At 40.3% G+C, this 19,856-nt stretch overlaps 2 protein-coding genes across 12 annotated transcripts in view; both read left to right on the forward strand.

Annotated features, from left to right (window-relative positions):
- The first annotated feature begins 119 nt into the window (after positions 1-119).
- LOC118548798 (hypoxanthine-guanine phosphoribosyltransferase) lies at positions 120-7,920 on the forward strand. Its single transcript, XM_036112922.2, has 2 exons — positions 120-606; positions 5,358-7,920. Exon 2 carries the CDS (start codon positions 5,451-5,453, stop codon positions 6,120-6,122), a length of 672 nt encoding a protein of 223 aa, XP_035968815.1. The 5' UTR covers positions 120-606; positions 5,358-5,450; the 3' UTR covers positions 6,123-7,920.
- Positions 7,921-9,652: 1,732 nt separating this feature from the next.
- The window catches only part of GAPVD1 (GTPase activating protein and VPS9 domains 1), a 77,665-nt gene continuing 67,461 nt past the window's right edge, over positions 9,653-19,856 (forward strand). For 5 of the 11 annotated variants that reach the window (XM_078061756.1, XM_078061759.1, XM_036112912.2 and 2 more), the window contains exons 1-2: positions 9,661-9,836; positions 17,493-17,540. The gene's annotated coding sequence lies outside the window, so the exon portion shown is untranslated. Of the gene's footprint in view, positions 9,837-17,492; positions 17,541-19,856 lie in introns of all 11 variants that reach the window. The other 6 variants (XM_078061754.1, XM_036112907.2, XM_078061757.1 and 3 more) reach the window with 3 other exon arrangements.

Consider the following 19,856-nt stretch of genomic DNA (forward strand, 5'->3'; position numbering starts at 1 on the left):
GCAACTAGCGTCACGGCTACGCCCCCTCCGGCGGACTCATTGGCTGCTGGCCGCACCCGACAGCCACCAATGGGAGGCAACATCCGCCCCAGGCGCAGGCCCCATTGGTTTAGCAGCTGCCTGTCCCTCGTGCGACCTCTCACCCGGAGGCCGTTTCCGCCGGTAACGGCAGAAGTCCCGCCTTCCACGCTGGGCCCTGGGGGCCCCGGGCCGGTGTGGTGTGCGTGATTCCCCCGAGGCGGTGGAATTTGGGTCCTTTGCTTCTCTTTCTCCACTGTCCGCCTGTCCCTCCTCTGTCCTTCATCTCGAAGCGGGAAGCGGCTCTTCCTCCTCCCAGCTTCCAACCCGTCCCAGGCAGGCAGGTCTCCGCGTAGATTCTGTGATCACCTCAGAACAAATTTCTTTGCCCTTTATAGCGGCTACGGTGCTGGGGTGTCCGAGCCTCAGGGCTTTTTGTTGTTGTCCGGCCCGCAGCCCTCGAGCTGGGGCCTGGCCGGAGCACTGCACGGCCGCGGATCGTGCGCTCCTAGCCATTCTGTCGGCCCCGCTCTCCCTAGCCCGCTATCTTTGTCTATACCAGGTTTCTCCACATTGCCCTACCCCACGGTAAGTCACAGGCCTGGCCAAAGTAACTACCTCCTCGCCCTGAGTCCCCACCCCAGTGTGGCAGCCCTCTCCTGTCTACGGCCATACCACCCTGAACGCGCCCGATCTCGTCTGAAAAGCTTGCTAATGCCATCGCTCCCACCTTGGGATGTATCATTTTTCCAGCTTGCCGCCCCTTGCCTTCTCCTCTGCTCATCTTTTTTTTCTTTGTGGCCCCGGGTTATCATTTGCAGCCTTCCTCCTCCTTTATTCTTGATACCTTTGTAACTTCATTCTTCCTGGAAAAGGTCAGATTGTGCTTAAACCCATCCGATAGACAAAGATGTCTTGATACTGCCTTTTGTATAACAACCTGTAGCAAAAAATAATAGACTGCTATTTACTTTAGACTTACAATGTGCCAAGCATTGTTCTGTTTCCTATGTCATTCGGTGCTTATAATTTAATACTTGGCATTTCCCATTCTCCAGATGAGAAAATTGTGACTGAAATATTAAATAACTAGCTTAAAGTCATAGAGCTGGTAAGTGATAGAGTTAGAATTGATATCCAAGTCAGCTTGGCTCCATAGCCAATGCTCTTAGTTTCTTTTAATTACTTAATTCATTCAACAAATCTTTTTGGAGGACCTGCTATGGACAGACCAAAGGTCTGATACAAAATATTTTGAGAAGCTTACAAAAAATGCATGGGACATTATCATAGGAACTGACGACTCCAGTATTTTTCCACTAAATGTATTCTTGAGATTCATGGTATTCATAATACCCTGTCCAGATAGCACTGAAACATCTTACACACAGATTACTACTATGTTCAGCCTAGGAGTCAGTACTCAAGAATTTTCCTTTCTCCTTCAGTGCTTCTCAAAGGTTATGCTGGTGACTCAGAATTGACTATAGAAGTTGCATCACCCATCTTACAACAGGGCTTGTAATACTGCCATAATACTGACTCTCTATAGATTGCATCAGTTCATTATTAAGATAGAAATCACCATCCAGCCACTTCACAGCTTCGTATCATTTCAAAGAAACTTTGTATATATAACATCCATTTCCCTTAAAAACAAAGCTCTCAGTTTCAGCCTTTTCCTTGATTGATGGAATAATCGTTTTTGCAACTCTCTTTTTCCTAAGATTTAGATAAGTGATATCTGGCTAACTTCCAAAGGGAATGAGTATATTGGTGGTTGTAGTATCTTTTTTAAAACCAAGTATATTAGGTGTATATTATTGTATAACCCAAAGTGCGATCTTTTATGGATTGAATAGAAAAGTGCATAGATAAATCTAGTTTCCTGAATGTTAAATGCCAATAATAGTATTGATGCCAAATTATCAATATTTAACTAAGCGCTAGATACTATGCTAAACACTTTATGTGCATTATCTCTTTTAATTCTTATGAAAGCATTTTTTTTTTAACCCTTAATTTAGAGCTAAGGAATCTGAAGCCCCGAGAGGTGAAGAAACTTGCCCAGGAGATTACACAGCTGAGGAGATAGGGAGCCAGGATTTGAGCCTTGGCAATTTGACTTTTAATTTCTGTAGTCTAGATTATCATCCTGAGTTTTGGGTTTATAAGATGTATATCTTGTTTAGGATATAGAGTAGTTACATAGTTTGCAAATATTTTGGTAATGAGTGATAGACAAATGTAGATTTTTATCCAGTAATTTAAACCAGCTCGTTTCACTTGTGCTCCTTTGGGTGAGAAAATAGATTTCTATTTCCCATCTGATCTCAGCTAAGTAGAGTTAGGACTGATTAGGATTGGATGTCATTTAGTTCCTAAATCTTCCTTTTTGAAAGGAAATTACAGGCATAGAACAGGAAGGAAAAGGAAGACTTACGTAATTGACAAATTGAATGTTTAGACCCTGATAATTAAGAATTTTCCACATCCTTTGTTGGGGAGAATATACAGCTAAGAGATAAGGCACATGATCTTGGGAGAAAAACCTGCCAGAGCCTCAATTTTTTCATCTATTGAATGTCAGGGATTTCTGTCCTGTTGGTTTTAGTAGGCTTATTTCCAGGATTAGATAAGATACTGTGTGGGAGATAAGAAAAGTGTGTGGGAAGTTGTAGGATAATAGGAATACTATAAATCATGTGAATATACTATGAGAAGAAATTTTAGAAGCTCTTCAAGAAAACCATCTCTTGAGAGTCAATTTTCAAGATTTCTTTCAATGGAAAGTAATGTTTGGTGATTATGTTGAATTTGACAGATTATTGGAAATATTTTTTTAAATGTTCTAATTACTGTCTTCTATTGGCTATGTAGATGTCTTTTGTATTAAGAGACTGGGCCCTTAGACCCCTGACCCTCCCTTTTCTTAGAGCATTTACTTCAAGAAAACTCTGATTGTAGGGGTACCTGGCTGGCTCAGTCAGTAGAGCATGCGGCTCTTGATCCTGGGGTTATAAGTTTGAGTCCCACACTGGGTGTAGAGATTACTTTAAAAAAATAAAATCTTAAAAGAAAAAAAGAAAAGAGAGACTAGGCCTTAACCTTTATTAAACAACTGAAGAGTAAAAAGTATCTCCCTGACACCTGAGCCAGGAACAATACTAGGTATAAATCATGTAGCCTTTTTTTGTGTGTGTGTGTGCTTTTGAAAGTGCAATGTGCTATGCAATTAGTTTTGTTTGTCTTGACTTTTTTTTAAAAAGATTTTATTTATTAAAAAAATAAAAGATTTTATTTATTTATTTGACAGAGAGAGAGAGTGAGCACAAGTGGGGGAGCTGCAGAGATAGAAGGAGAAGCGGGCTCCCCACTGATCAGAGAGCCCAATGTGGGGCTCTCTCAGGACCCTGGGATCATGACCTGAGCTGAAGGCAGACAGCTTAATCTACTGAGCCACCCAGGCGCTCCTGTCTTGACTTTTTAAAAGTGAATTTTATAATAGGGAACCTTCCCCACAGACAAATGAAAAGTTACAAGTAGTGCATCTTCTATTCTTTCCTCCCCCCCACCCCCCAGGTGGGAGGCATTTAGGAGGACATGCTGTGTCAGATAGTATGATAGAAAAGCCCATGGGGTTTGGAAGCATAAAAACTAGAGTTCTAGTTCTGTCACTCAACTAGCTATGATTTAGGGCAAGTCAGTCTCTCTGAGGCTCTCTTCACTAGCCTCTAAAATACATATAATTTTGCCTCCTCACAAGGCTGTTGTTATGATAAAGGTATTTTATGATTTTTAAACAATTTTTAATGTGTGTTTTTTTTTAAGATTTTTATTTATTTGAGAGAGAGCACAAGCAGGGGGAAAGGCAGAGGGAGAAGCAGACTCCCCGCTGGGCAGGGAGCCCAACGTGGGGTTTGATCCCAGGACCCCAGGATCTTGACCTGAGTGGAAGGCAGACGCTTAACAGACTGAGCCACCCAGGCACCCCTGTATTTGATTAATTGAAAAGCATTTTAGTTTTATACAGAAAACGTTTTAATTTTTCTTCTGTTTTAAATTTTCCATTGAAGTAAAATAAGCTACTAATTATAAAGAGCTACCTCTATAGAATTTGAGTGATAATATGTATCCAAAATCTCTAAATTTTTAAAATAGGAAATATAGGGGCGCCTGCCTGGCTCAATCAGAGGAGTGTGCAACTCTTGATCTCAGGGTCGTGAGTTTGAGCCCCATGTTAGGTGTAGAGATTACTTAAATAAATAAATGCTTAAAAACAAAATGGGAAATATATGTACATGGTATAAAATCCAAAGGGTACAATATACAATGAAAATAAATCGGCCTACCACCCTATCCCCAGCCTTATTCCTCTACACTGGTAAAGATAACCACGGTCACCACTTTCTTGTGTAGCCTAGAGAGGTTTTATTCATATTCATATGCAGTGTGTGTGTATCCCTATTTTAAAACTAGTGATGGAGCATGCTACATGCATGGTTCTGCTTCCATCCAGTTAGCTATATTTCTTGGAGATTGTCACAAATCCACTGCCTCTTTTTTTTTTTTTTTTAATGTCAATAGTAGCTACACTTAATTGAATATTTACTATGTGCTGGATGTTTTACATATCTTAAACCTTTTTATTATAAATTGCAATGTGAATACAGAAAAGTACGTAAAATGCAAGTGTATGGTTTAATGAATAATCATAAAATAAATCCCTAGGTATTCAATATCCAAATCAAGAAGAAGAATGTCAGCACCAAGAAGTCCTCACTTTTTCACCCCAGCTGACCCTATATCCCTCTTCCATAAAAAAGTTAACTTTTCTTTATTGTTACAGTCTTTAGATTTTTACCATTTATCATATTAACTTCTGCCTTAATTACTATAGCTTGATATCCAGTAGAACATGTCCTTCCATCTTCAGGAGTGTCTTGCTATTCTTGGTACTTGTATTTCCATATGAATTTTAGATTTAGCTTGTCAAGTTGGCAGAACAAACCTATTATATATTGTTAAGTAAGAAAAGTAAGGTACTTAACAGTATGATAATACTATACCATTATTTTTAAATACACTTTACAAAGTCTTAAATCTCAATTTCTGTATTCTAGAATTTTTTAAAAATTGCATGAATTTAGTATTTAATATCAGGAATGAACAATTTTCTGTTTTGAAATGATAAGTTATGTTACTTCAAGATGATGAAACATTATGTAGCTATTAAAATTGTTGATATCTATGTTTTTCAAAGAGTAAATTGTAAGTATGTTACTTTTTTGTCTACATTTTCTTGTTATTTAAAAAAAAAATCCCTGTTTATCTATCAGGAATTTACTGAGCTTGAAAAGCCTTTAAGAACTTAAAACTAAAAGTAATACAGAAGAGAACTGCCCTCCGTCCACGCACCAGCCAGCTCCGTTATGGCAACCCGAAGCCCCAGCCTTGTGATTAGTGATGATGAACCAGGTTATGACCTAGATTTATTTTGTATACCTAATCATTACGCTCAGGATTTGGAAAAGGTGTTTATTCCTCATGGATTAATTATGGACAGGACGGAACGGCTTGCACGAGATGTGATGAAGGAGATGGGAAGCCATCACATCGTAGCCCTCTGTGTGCTCAAGGGGGGCTATAAATTCTTTGCTGACCTGCTGGATTACATTAAAGCACTGAACAGAAATAGTGATAGATCCATTCCTATGACTATAGACTTCATTAGACTGAAAAGCTGTAATGACCAGTCCACAAGGGACATAAAAGTAATTGGTGGAGATGATCTCTCAACTTTAACTGGAAAGAATGTCTTGATTGTTGAAGATATAATTGAAACAGGCAAAACAATGCAAACCTTGCTTTCCTTGGTCCAGCAGTATAATCCAAAGATGGTCAAGGTTGCAAGTTTGCTGGTGAAAAGGACTCCTCAAAGTATTGGATACAGACCAGATTTTGTTGGATTTGAAATTCCAGACAAGTTTGTTGTAGGATATGCCCTTGACTATAATGAATATTTCAGGGATTTGAATCATGTTTGTGTCATTAGTGAAACTGGAAAAGCAAAATACAAAGCCCAAGATGAGAGTTCAAGTTGAATTTGGAAACATCTAGAGTCCCATTGAAATCACTAGTAAAATGATCAAATGTTCTAGTTCTGTGGCCAACTGCTTAGAGGGGCTTCTTGCCTGTATCTTCTAAGAATTTTATCTGTTTGGTATGTTTGTTAGAAATGTCATTTGCTGCATTCCTAAAGTCTTTATTTGCACTATGAGCCTATAGACTATCAGTTCCCTTTGGGTGGATTGTTGTTTGACTTGTGAATGAAAAATCTCTTAAAACACACCACTGTTGAATGAAAATATTGAAATTGTATTTGTAGGAAACATTTAAAGAGAAGATATATTAATTTTTAATTGGCATTTTAATTTTTATATATTCAGGAAAAAACAAGTGATTGAATATTGTTAATTATGCCACTGTGTTTAGAAAAGTAAGAAGCAGTCAGTTTTTGTATCGATGACAGCGTTTAAGAGGTATTGTTTTGTGGGATAAACCATGTGTCCTTGAATTATTTTAGTGTTTCAGTATTAACTGTATTTTTCTGCTTGTTCAGATTATTTCTGGTGAATCTTTGTCAACAGTTTATTTTAAATACAAATCAATAAATTCCAAAATACTTAAAGAAATAAAAGTAATACAAGAGAACAAAAAAGGTCAGTGAAAGATGTTTAAGATACAACTACATTGGGGTGCCTGGGTGGCTCAGTCGGTTAAGGGTCTGCCTTCAGTTCAGGTCATGATCTCCGGGTCCTGGGATTGAGCCCCACGTCGGGCTCTCCACTTAGCGGCGAGTCTGCTTCTCCCTGTGACCTCCCTTGCTTTCACTCTCTCAAGTGAATGAATAAAATCTTTAAAAAAAGGTATAATTACATTAAAGTTATTTCATATGTTACAGTCATAGGTTAAAACAAATACAGGTAAAAAAATAAAATAAGACAAATACAGGTAATGTACCAAAATTTGATTTTGCGTTAACATGACAGCTCCCATCAGTCTGGACATCCCTGATACTGATAGAAAGATAAGGTGAGGTTTTTTTTGTTTGTTTGTTTTGCTTTGTTTTGTTTTAAGTAGGCTCCACACCTAGTGTGAAGCCTGACACAAGGCTTGAACTCATGACCCTGAGATCAAGACCTAAGCTGAGATCAAGAGTTGAACACTTAACCAACTGAGCCACCAAGACACCCTAGAAGGATAAGGTTTATAGTAGATTTCACTGTGCAGAAGTGCAAGTTGCATAATTTATGACTCTGTTCTATAGGCGTCTTTTTCCTCATTTTCGGTATTCTCAAGTTTTGGGCTTTTATCTGTTGCCCTCAACTGAGCCAATAATTAAAAATTCTTTGGCAAATGTTGCAAAACCATATTGACTGAATTGCTTGGGCCTTGGAAGAAACCCCAGGCAAGTGAGGGGCCCTAAATCATAAGCTCCATCAGCTTCATAGTAAATCCATCTCTGAGTACTGCTACTATTTCTGAGCCTGCCAGTGGGAGCCAGTGTAAGACAACCTAGGGCCCAGAACATGGAGTAAGGTTATGACTGTAGTCTTGTCCTTTGCTTGCAACTGGGCTGTTCCAAAGGGCAAAAGCATTTTATAAAGAAATACTATCTGCCACCTGTGTAGAACAGCTTCCATCCATGTGTTTCTGAATTTTTTTGTTGTTTACAGATTGCCAGAGCTTTAAAAAATTTTTCCCTTAAAAATCTTTTTAAACTGGGGCGCCTGGGTGGCTCAGTCGTTAAGCGTCTGCCTTCGGCTCAGGTCATGATCCCATGGTCCTGGGATCGAGCCCTGCATCGGGCTCCCTGCTCAGCGGGAAGCCTGCTACTCCCTCTCCCACTCCCCCTGCTTGTGTTCCTGCTCTCGCTATCTCTCTCTCTGTCAAATAAATAAAATCTTTAAAAAAAATTTTTTTTAACTATGTTAAAAAATAACATCGTTCATTCACATGTATTTTTTGTTATTCAGAATGTACAGTCAACGTAAATGTCAAAATCAATAGGGGATGCTAAATCAACTATGGTAGGTGATACTATGGGTATACTGTGCAAAGTTTCAAAACTGAGGTAGATTTTTATGTATTGATATGGAATGAAGCTCAGGATTTATTTTTAAACGAAAAGAACAGAATGGTATGTACAACGTGATCCTATTTATGTCCCCCCAATCTAGATAGATACCTATCATTGACAAGAGTGGCTCCCTTTGGGTGGAATTGGATGGGAATCGAGGGGACTTTTTTGACTTATTTGTATTGTATACAATACAATTTTTTGGCCAATTTTTAAGGCCAAGAATGAATTTCTGTATTACTTGTTTGATTGAAAGTGAATTTTAGAAAAGAAATGTAGTGAATGTAATGGTTCAGTTAGCTTTTAGCATTGAAATTAAAATATTTTTATTTATTTTTAAGGGTTATACATCAAGGAGAATGACTAAATGGAAAAAAGCGTGGGAGTTGATTCACATTTGAAATAGTTGGAAAACTGAATGTTACTTTTTTCTTTTTTTTTTTGGCCTGGAGACTCCCAGTGTTGGAGGATATAATTGTTGTTTTCAATTTTTTGAAAGGCTGTCAAATGGAAAACATTTTATATTGCTCCAGGCATCAGAACTTACAGCCCTGGAAGGAAGTAAAGGGAAGCCGATTTCACCGAAGGCAGAACTTTCTAACCTTTAGAGCTGTCCAACAGTGGAGCGGGCTATCTCACTTAAGATAGTGAGCTCCCTGAAATTCGAACTGTGGAAATATAAGTTGGAAGACGGGGGCACCTGGGTGGCTCAGAGGTTAAGCCTCTGCCTTCCGCTGGGGTCGTGATCTCCGGGTCCTGGGATGGAGCCCCATGTCGGGCTCCTGGCTCAGCGGGGAGTCGGCTTCTCCCTCTGCCTCTCCCTCTGCTCCTGCTCGCTCTCTCTCAAATGAATAAAATCTTAAAAAAAAAAAAAAAGTTGGAAGACCATCTGGCTGGAAGATACAAGAGAGAATTCCTGCCCGGGCGGGAGTTGGACTAATGACCTTTAAGGTGTCTTCCAATTCTGAAGTTTCTATGACTATTCAGCTCCGTTAACTTGACATTTGAATATACCTGAGTTATTTTTGTAAAATAACATTTTATCAGATAAATCAGTCAACTTAAAAAACTGTATGGTCAAATTTACAGTAAGTAAAAAGATAAAACGAGGACTGGGAAATCAGGTTTAAAACTGAAAATCCAGATACCCCTGAAAGCAACTTGCGAAACTTTTAACAGAAAGGGGGGGGGGTGTGTGTCTGTGCGTGCGCGTGTGTGTGAGTCGAGTGATGTGTCCTGGGCAAGTGACACTTGTTACCGAAGATGCTAATGCGCTAAATCTTTTACTTTACACGTACTTGCACAGGAGTGTTTTTCACACCCGGCAGCACCGTACGCGGAAGCGAGGTCGCGCGTCTGATGAGGAACAATTTTCCGGAAGGCGCTTCGCGGTACCGCAGACGCCCACGACCGCTCCAGCCGGTGGCCGACTGGGCTGGCTGAAGCGGAAGGACCGCTCTGGCCGCCCGCGCGAACCACCAGTCCCAGGGGCCCCCGCGGCGCCGCGCACGCGCGATGGCGTGGCGGCAGCGCCGCCGCAGGACGCAGGAAAGCCAGCTAGCGAGTAGTGGCGGCGGCGGCGGCGGTGGTGGCAGTTCGCGACGAGGGTGACGGCTCCGAGGCCGAGTGGCGGTGCGGTTGAGACCTGGGTGCCTTCCTCCGTGTGATCCCGGTGGTGAGTGCGCGTCTCCGGTTAACTCGCGCGAAGTGCGCGGCTCGCTGCCTGGCGGCCGGGCTGGTCTGGCCTAGGGCCGCAGCCTGCGCCTAATGGCCGGGCCACCCAGTCCAGCTGACCCCCTGGGCCCTTCCCTCCCGTGTCGGTGGAAGTGGGGGTAGGGGGACACACGGTTAGGCCCAGGGGACAGACGTGGCGGCGCCCGGGGGCCAGGGCGGCCGGGGGCAGACAGGAGCGGGGGGATGGGATGGGAAGGGACCGGAGAACGTAGGGGCGGCTTCGGGTGGGGACCCCAGGCGAGCGACCTGGCAGGTAGAGAACTGAGCATAGGAGGCGAGAAGGAGGTGGAATATCTTCTGAGTGTCGCTGGTGAAGATGTCATGCTTCGGGGACTCTTGACAAGCTGGACTCATGGGTCTAGGGGCAGCCCACCTTGGAAAAACACACACACACAGTATACTTGGCATCTTTCCACTTGCTGTTGATGTCTTGGAAGTGAGGGACTGTTGGTTGCTTCCATCTCCTTTCCTTCAACTTCACCTTTTATTGACTGTCAAATTTAAATGGGTGCTGGCTAGGCAAACCATAGAAATAAACAGTGTTCTGTGTATAAGTCTGTGGAAAAACAGGCATGGTGGTATGTTCAGATGAGAGCTAGGCCAAAGGAGGAATCATTGTTTTTATTTTAAAATTTGTGACAGAAGTCAGTTTGAGCACAGCTTTGAACTAGAAAGTATTTTAACCTGGGAATTCACCAGTTGGTGGACAGAATATAGGGGATTTTTGAACTAGAATGGGGATAAAATCACATCTATTTTTATTATCTGGTAACTAATTTATTCGTTCCTTCAATTATGAATGTAGGCAACAAACCACAGTGGAATTAGCAATGCCTGTGACTTTGTCACCAATAAAAATTACAAATATTTTTGTATCATGTTTACAGTTTTTGCATATATCTCAGAATATCACTTATGCTTATAATTTTTTTGAATTTATGGCATTATTAAACACACAGATCTTGTTATTTAATGTGATGATAAAGCTGCACATATATTACCAAATCACTATATTTAAATAACAGTTCCGTATAATTGGTTTCTTTCATAATTTCATATGTTTAATTATGTATTTAAAAGCAATCTGAGGGGCGCCTGGTTGGCTCAGTTGGTAGTGTGTGTGACTCTTGATCTCAGTGTCGTGAGCTCCAGCCCCATGTTGGGTGTCAAGATTACAATCAAGAAAATAAAAATAAAAATCTATCTGAGAGAGAGCCCATAGGCTTCACCAGACTACCAAAAAGATCCATGGTGCAAAAAGATTAAGAACTCCTGAGGTAGAAGTGTTTGGGGATCCATAAGTCAGCCTGGAAGGATATTTGAATCTTTTTATTTATTTATTTTTTAAGAAAAGACAAGGCAGATAGGATTATAGTATAGATGAAAGGGAATTTTGTACACAGAGAAGTAAAAGACGATTTGGCTGCGTCAGAGTAATAATTTTGAAAGATAGACTGCAGATGCCTCATTCAGGGGAATCAGCAAAATAATCTGAGGAAAAAAGGGAAGTGAATATTTGGCCCTTAGATTTTTGTAGTAAGGCACCGCCTAGTTCTAAGTGGTTGAAGCCTTCTAAGCTCTTGTGTAAGCCTGTGAAAGGAAATTTTAGTGCGTGCTGGTCTTCTTTAAATCATGTAGGTAGTGTGGCTTTTAAAGAGGGGGATATTCTTTTTTTTTTTTTTTTTAAAGATTTTATTTATTCATCTGAGAGAGAGAGAATGAGTGGGGGGGAAGGGGCAGAGGGAGAAGCAGACTTCCTGCTGAGCAGGGAGTCGGGCGGAAGTGGGGTTCCATGTGGGGCTTGATTCCAGGACCTTGGATCATGATCTGAGCCCAAGGCAGACGCTTAACCAACTGAGCCACCCAGGTGCCCCAAAATTCTAATATTTTTGTCCTTAAGTAAAAACTACAGGATCTCTCTTCAGATATATTTTCCTATTGCTATTATTCTTTTCATATATGATAGAAAGTAAACGTGCAGGTGATAGAGTTGGGAGAATTAGTAAATCATTTTCTCAAAATTCCATTTTAAATTCTTACAGTTCAGTTTTATTTTGGCATCAGACTTCTCACTGACAGATCACAGTTAACATTTTTTTTTTTTTAAGATTTTATTTATTTATTTGACAGAGAGTGAAAGAGGGAATACAAGCAGGGGGAGTGGGAGAGGGAGAAGCAGGCCTCCTGCTGAGCAGCACCCTGGGACCACGACCTGAGCCGAAGGCAGACGCTTAATGACTGAGCCACCCAGGCGCCCCACAGTTAACATTTTTTTAGAGTATATGGGACTTGAAATTTGCAACTGTTTGTAAAGCACCTGTCATGATTATTTTTTTTCTTCCCCTCTAAAAAAATAGCAATAGTGGAAAAACCACTACAGCAAACTTTTTTTTTTCTGGGAAAAATATAGGGGGGTATGGAAAAGTGAAGAAGAGTATTTTGTGAAAAGATATTGGTGCTGAAATAGTTTATGTTGAATTGAACACACCATATGACAGAAATCACTGCCTTGGAGAGAGATTGCCTGGTACTTTGTCCTTACGCTGTCTCCTTTGTCATTCTTTGTCCCTGCCCCTTTACTTTTTTAATAGCATGTATTTATCTGATATCATATTATTTGTATATTAGTCTTGTAAATTTTTGTCTCCCCATTAGAATGTTAGCTCTGTGAGAATAGGGACTTTGTCTTTGCCACAATGCCAGAATAGTGGCTGGCACGTAACAGGTACTCAGTAAATACTTGATGAATGAGTAAATGAGTTAATTTATAAGAGCTAGGTTATTTATTTCTAGGAATAAAATATCTGTTTTTTAAAATCTTACAAATAGTATTATGTTTGCTGGGTTGAATTTGAACCTTTTCATCTTACGTTTTTTAAAAGACAGATTATTTCCCAAACATTATGCAGTGCTTTCGTGGGCATTTGGTTTCATGTGGGGACTAATCATTCTTAGTACTTGCTGCCATGTAGGTTTGATTATCCTGAACGTTCTACAATGATGTGATAAAAGGAAGGGTTTGTAGATGAAGTTCTTATTTTGCTAAGGTTCTTTTACTTTGTGATCCTAGGTTGGTATAAATGACACTGAATTTTTCACATCAGATTGATAAAAAAATTTTAATGTCTGACAGTATCAAAGTTAGTGAAGATGTCTCTGAAAATGGTAATTTAGAAACTGCGGTGGGACAGTTTCTATGTAGGACAGATTCTAAACGATGTAGGAGTTTAAATTGGTACAGCTGCCTTGAGGGACAACATTTTCAGTTATTTAGTAAAGTTGAAAATGGGCATACCTTACCTCATAATTTTGCAACTTCTAGAGGGCAATAAGAATGGGTGGAGGTGGTGCAAAGGGGATGATACCGTAAGTTTTCTTTAAAGACGAAAAGCAACTATGATGATGTTAACAGTTAATTCTGGAAGGCAGAATACAAGTGCTAAGTCATCTTTGCACCTTTCCCTATTTTCTGTTGATTTTGTTGTTTTGAATCCATAACTTTTTTTTTTAACTTTTTTTTTTTTAAAGATTTTTTATTTATTTATTTGAGAGAGAGAATGAGATAGAGAGAGAGAGCATGAGAGGGGGGAGGGTCAGAGGGAGAAGCAGACTCCCCGCTGAGCAGGGAGCCCGACGCGGGACTCGATCCCGGGACTCCAGGATCATGACCTGAGCCGAAGGCAGTCGCTTAACCAACTGAGCCACCCAGGCGCCCCATAACTTTTTTTTTTTTTTAAAGTAATTTCTACACCCACGTGGGGCTTGAACTCTCGACCCCGAGATCAGGAGTTGCATGCTCCTGTGACTGAGCCAGCCAGGCACCCTCCCCCACTCCATAACTTTTAAGTATTGTTTCCCAACTCTGAAAAATTGTAACCCTACAGAAGAGTTGCAACAGTAGTATAATAATACCTTTGTACTTCTCATCTAGATTCCATAGTTGTTAACATTTTGCTGTGTTTGCTTTATGCACTAGTAGACACATTTTTTGCTGAACCCTATGGGAGTTAGGTATAGATACCATCAGGACACTTTACTCTCTAAATACGGGTATGTATTTCCCAAGAACAAACACTTTCTTCTGCATATTTGCAATTTAGTTGTCACCCTCAAGAAATTTAACACGGATATAATATTATTCTTTAACACAGAGTACCTATTCAAATTTCCCCAGTTGTCCTAATAATACTGTCCTTAGATATTTGGTTTTGTGTTTGACCCAAGATTAATTTAAGGAGCTTGCATTGCTTTCAGTTACCTGCTTGAATCTGGACTGGTTTTCCAGCCTTTTGGAGGGGGCGGGGCGGAGGGTGTCTCTCATGACCGTAAGTATCCAGACCAGTTGTTTTGTAGGATGCCCCTCAATTTGGATTTGTCTGAATGTTTCTGCATGATCAGATTCAGGTTAAACATTTTTGGTTGGAATGCTGTGTAGTGGATTTTAGGTCTCAGTGTATCCCATCAGAGGCACCAGATGTCAGTTTCCTTATTGATATAAATTTGATCATTTGAATAAAGTAGTATCTACTAGATTTATATTGTAAAGGCACCCTTTTTCCTTTGTAATTAATAAGTAATCAGTGAAGTGATTTATTTCATTTTATTTAAGATTTATTTATTTATTTTAGAGAGAGAGAGCATGCACTTGGGTGTGCGGGAGGAAGGGCAGAGGGAGAGGAGAGGGAGAGAATCTCAAGCAGACTCCCCGCTAAGCATGGAGCCCAACATGGGGCTTGATCCCACAACCCCGAGATCAATACCTAAGCCAAAATCAAGAGTTCAACGCTCAACCAACCACCCAGGTGCCCCGTTCTTTTATTTTTTTTTAATGTAAAAAAGTCTTTTTTCCCCTTTTTAAAAGATTTATTTATTAGAGAGAGACAGAGACAGAACGTGAGCAGTGGGGAGGAGGCAGAGGGAGAAGGAGAAGCAGACCCCCCCCCACTGAGCAGGGAGCCCGATGTGGGGCTCGATCCCAGGACCCTGGGATCATGACCTGAGCCGAAGGCAGATGCTCAACTGACTGAGCCACCCAGCCGTATCACCTTATGTTTTTTTTTTTTTAAAGATTTTATTTATTTATTTGACAGAGAGAGACACAGTGAGAGAGGGAACATAAGCAGGGGGAATGGGAGAGGGAAAAGCAGGCTTCCCGTGGAGCAGGGAGCCCAATGTGGGGCTCGATCCCAGGACCCTGGGATCACGACCTGAGCCGAAGGCAGACACTTAACGGCTGAGCCACCCAGGCGCCCCCCATTATGTTTGTTTTAAACAGCACTGGTTTAAGGAGCACCTGGATGGCGCAGTTGGTTAAGTGTCTGACTGTTTTGGCTCAGGTCATGATACCAGGATTAGGAGATCCAGCTGAGTGATGGGCTCATGCTCAGCGTGGAGTCTGCTTGAGTTTCTCTCTCCTTCTCCCTCTGCTCCTCCCCCCCCGCCACATGCGTGCTCTCTCTCTCTCAAATAAATAAATCTTTAAAAAACACCAGCACTAGTTTAAGACAATAGACTTCTAAACCTGCACACAGAGTAATAATACATGCAATATGTGTTGGGGCTATACTCAGAATTTTATACTTAATGTATTTATTCATTTCTCAGTTCACACTCTTCAACCTATCTTCCATATCAAAATATCAAACATATCAAATATTTTTATATCAAAATATCAAAGTTTCAGAGTCTAATGTGAAATTGTTTAGCAGAGCACTAATAAATATTTGTGTACCACCGTGCACAGGGCATTCAATCCATAAAGTAACTTGTTCTGGGGCACCTGGGTGGCTCAGTTGGTTATGCGTTGAACTCTTGGTTTCAGCTCAGGTCGTGACCTCACAGTGTTGGGCTCTGTGCTCAGTGCGGAGTCTGCTTCAGATTCTTTCTCCCTCTCCCTCCCCCTCTGCCTCTCCCCACTCCCTCTCTCCTTCTTCTTCCTCTTTTTTTTTTTTTTTTAAGATTTTATTTATTTATTTGACAGAGAGAGACACAGCGAAAGAGGGAACACAAGCAGGGGGAGTGGGAGAGGGAGAAGCAGGCTTCCCAGGGACCAGGGAGCCCGATGTGGGGCTCAATCCCAGGACCCTGGGGTCATGACCTGAGCTGAAGGCAGCCGCTTAACGACTGAGCCACCAGGCGCCCTCCCTCTCTCTTTCTAAAATAAATAAATAAAATTAAAAAAAAAAAAAAACTTGTTCTGCTACACTTCAGTAGCTGAAGGGACACACATTCTGTATCTGGCTAATAGGCATTCTGCTCCTGCAGTGTGCCTGGCACCATGCTAGATGCCTTACTTTCACTGACCTATAAAATCCTCACAACTACCCTATGTAGTAGGTCCTATTTAAAGAAGAAACGGAAGCACATAGAGGTTAAGTAACTTGCCAAAGTCCCACAGTCTGTGGAAGGTAGGTTTCCAACCCAGCAGGCTCAAACCAAAACCACCACACATTCATGGGGCTCAATCTCACAACCCTGAGACCATGACCTGCGCCAAAACCAGGAGTCTGAGGCTTAACCGACTGTGCCACCCACGTGCCCCTGAAGTGATTATTTTAAAACTTTATCAGACTCATGAGTTGTTTATAGAGGTACCAGTATAAAGGGTAAAGAAGATTTAGATTGGAGATACTACCACTGAATGGGAGAGTGGAAGATCAGGGAATGCTGGATGAAGGAGATGACATTTGAACGGGATTGAACATCATAGATGTAATTAGCTATAGGGCTATTGGAGAAGGGCTCCAGGTGAAGGAATAAGCTGAGGAATGAAGAGGGAATTTGTAAATTAGATAGAATATCCAAGTCTTTTTACTTTTTTTTCTTTTCTTTTTCTGGCTAGTGTGTTAGGTCTGTGAAATGGAAAAATGGGAGGAAAGGTTGTAAAGGTAGCTTGAGATGAAGAAATACTGAAAAATTGAGGCTACCCAGATGATAGTATGTGATCATTTGCCTGCAGGTGTATCGCTCCCTTCCTAGTGCTCACTACAGTGAAATTGCTCACAGGGAACCTGAAGTCAGTATTCTGAAGAAGAGCCAGAGAGGCAGCGCAGGGGCATGAAGAGTGGGGGCTGTGAAGTCAGACAAATCTAGTTTTGAATTCTCTGCTGCATGATAGCTGAGTGGTTAGGCAGTAAGTTATTTGACTTTTCTAAACCTGATTCCTCATCTGTAAAGTGGGGGTGATAGGATTGACTAATAACAATAGCATATGAAAAGCATCAGGAACGTGGCTTTCGTTTAGTAATTGCTAGTTACCTTTTGGTACTCCAGCTCTCAATCTTCTTTAACTCTTTTCCACCTTGGTTCCACATCCCTGACTTTAAAACAAGCCTTAGTCTTCTGGTGCCTTCTTGGCCACTATCACAGTGCTGTCACTTCTCACTTCACCCAGTTGGCTCCACTGTGACTTTGTGAGCTGCTTTCCAGTGATGGCACAGAGTGCTTCCCACCTTACAAGGTGATGCTGCCTCGTAATGGCATTTGGAAAAATTACCCCTAATTATTGTAGAAAACTGAAGAGGGAAAGTGGATATATTCCTAATAAAAAGACATTTCACTTTATTTGAAAAAAAATTTTTTTTTAATTTTTTTTTAGGATTTTATTGGACAGAGTTGGTTCTACATTACTCTAGGATTCTGCAAGGTAAAGTATGATTTATTTTTTAATTTAATTTTATTTTTTTGTAAAAGGCTGATATAAGTGGAATCTCTGTTACTTGCTGTGGAAAGACTAGTACTTGAAAAAAATTTCTCAAATGGTTAATTTTTTTTTTCCTCTTCAACTTCTGTTTTTTCACTACATATAATTCCTTCTCTGGAGTTAATCTTTTCATAGTCATGAAGGATTTCAATTATGTATTTTTTTGCATCTGAACTACCCAAACTTGTGTTTGCATGAAATTATTTGTGGCTTTTGCTCCTTAAATAATCCTAATCAAGGTATTTTCATTTTTAAAGGAACTAAGATCAATGATTTCTATATCATGTACACATTTTAGAAGAGGCTTTAGGCACCGAGCTGTTTGATTTCTTGTTTTTATTTTTTTTTGTTTTTGTTATTTATTTTTTTTAAATTTTAAGTAGGCTTCACACCCAATGTGGGGCTCAAACTTACAGCCCTGAGATCCAGAGTTGCGTGGTCTACAGACTGAGCCAGCCAGGCGCCCTTCTTGTTTTTAAATTATAGGTAATTAAAATTTCTTTCTTTAGGGCACCTGGGTGGCTCAGTCGGTTAAGTGTCTGCCTTCGGCTCAGGTCATGATCCCAGGGTCCTGGGATTGAGCCCTGCATCGGGCTCCCTGCTCAGTGGGGAGCCTGCTTCTCTCTCTCCCACTCCCCCCTGCTTATGTTCCCTCTCTCGCTGTCTCTCTCTGTGTCAAATAAATAAATAAAATCTTTAAAAAAAAAATTCTTTCTTTATACTTACCTATATATTTCTCATTTTTTGGAATATGTTTCAATATGTATTATGATTTTGTAAAAACATTTTCAGTAGGGCAGTTTTTCATGGTTTCTAAGCTGAAACCCAGGTTTTTTTTGTTCTTTTTTTTTTAAGTTTATATCTGTACACCCAGTGTGGGGCTCAAACCTATGACCTTGAGATCAGGAATTGCATGGTCTTCCAACTGAGCCAGCCAGGTGCTCCTGAAACCCAGTTTTGAACTCTGCAATGCAAAAGTCAGAAGTGGTGAATGTTTGTTGATACTTCAAGTTGTTGTATTTAATATATATAAATGAATGGTTAAGCAAATGTTTAAAAGTATAGCTTAATGCTAACAGTGTAATTATATATATATGTGTATATATATAAAGCCAAAATTATCTTTGTATATTTTTTTGTATGCTGTTTTTAAAATATAAGGCTTTAAGTCTACTGTTGTAACTGTAAAAGCAGGCAAGATGTCTGCTCATTAATCTTTCTGTCCGAAAAGATGCTTGCTTGGTCTTGCTCCCTTATAATGCCAGTACACCCACGCTAGACCCTAGTGGGAAGCGTGTCGTCAAACATGTTTAGTTCTTCCTTATTTTTTTACTTACTAATTTATGTTTCCAGTTTATTTTATGTGAATCTTTGAAAGGATTAAAACTGGAAAATTTAAAGGACAAAAGAATTAATCAAGGGATATTAGCCTATTTCTCTTTTTACAGAATCAGAGTCAAATTATCTTCCTAAGCAGTCTTAATTTTATCCAAATACATGTATTTTTAAAGTTTTTAGGACTTAGGCTAAACTCATCTTTTGTTTTTTAAGATTTTATTTATTTGGGAGAGAGAGAGAGAATGCGCATGAGCAGGGGGAGAGGCAGAGGGAGAGAGAAAGGGAGAAGCAGACTCCCCACTGAGCAGAGAGCCCAGTGCAGGGCTTGATCCCAGGCCCCTGGGATCATGACTTGAGCTGAAGGCAGACACTTAGCCGACTGAGCCACCCAGGTGCCCCTAAACGCATCTATTTTTAACCCACTCTAAACTGTCTCCTTTCATTTTCTAATGCAAAACTCTGACCCCATCTATTGATTTTACTTCCATTATTTGTAAATCATGACTACCTGACAAAAATACATTAGGTCTAAAAGTCACAAGGCAGAATTGCAAAAAGTTTACAAATACAGATTTCTGTATTGAAAAGCTTAGGAAAGACTAGGTGAATTCTTTTTGCAGAATTATTTCATCTTTAGTACCTCCTTTAGAACCCAAGGAGTCTTTGAGTCCTCTAAAACCAAGTGTTTATTAATATCTGACTATTCAAGGTTGTGATGGGCCAACTTGGATTCTGTGAAAAGTGACCTGTTAAGCCTCCTTATAAGTAAGTTTCTGTTCCATCATTAATGATAATGATAACTAGCATTTTTGAGTTCTTTCTTTTTTTGTAGGCATTATGTAAACTAGTTAAAATTAGGAATTTCGTAATTCTATGGAGGCATCTTAATGATTGGTTCTTTTTGAAAAGCTATTTAAACTA

This window comes from Halichoerus grypus, chromosome 14 (genome assembly GCF_964656455.1).
Source record: "Halichoerus grypus chromosome 14, mHalGry1.hap1.1, whole genome shotgun sequence".
NCBI lineage: Eukaryota > Metazoa > Chordata > Mammalia > Carnivora > Phocidae > Halichoerus > Halichoerus grypus.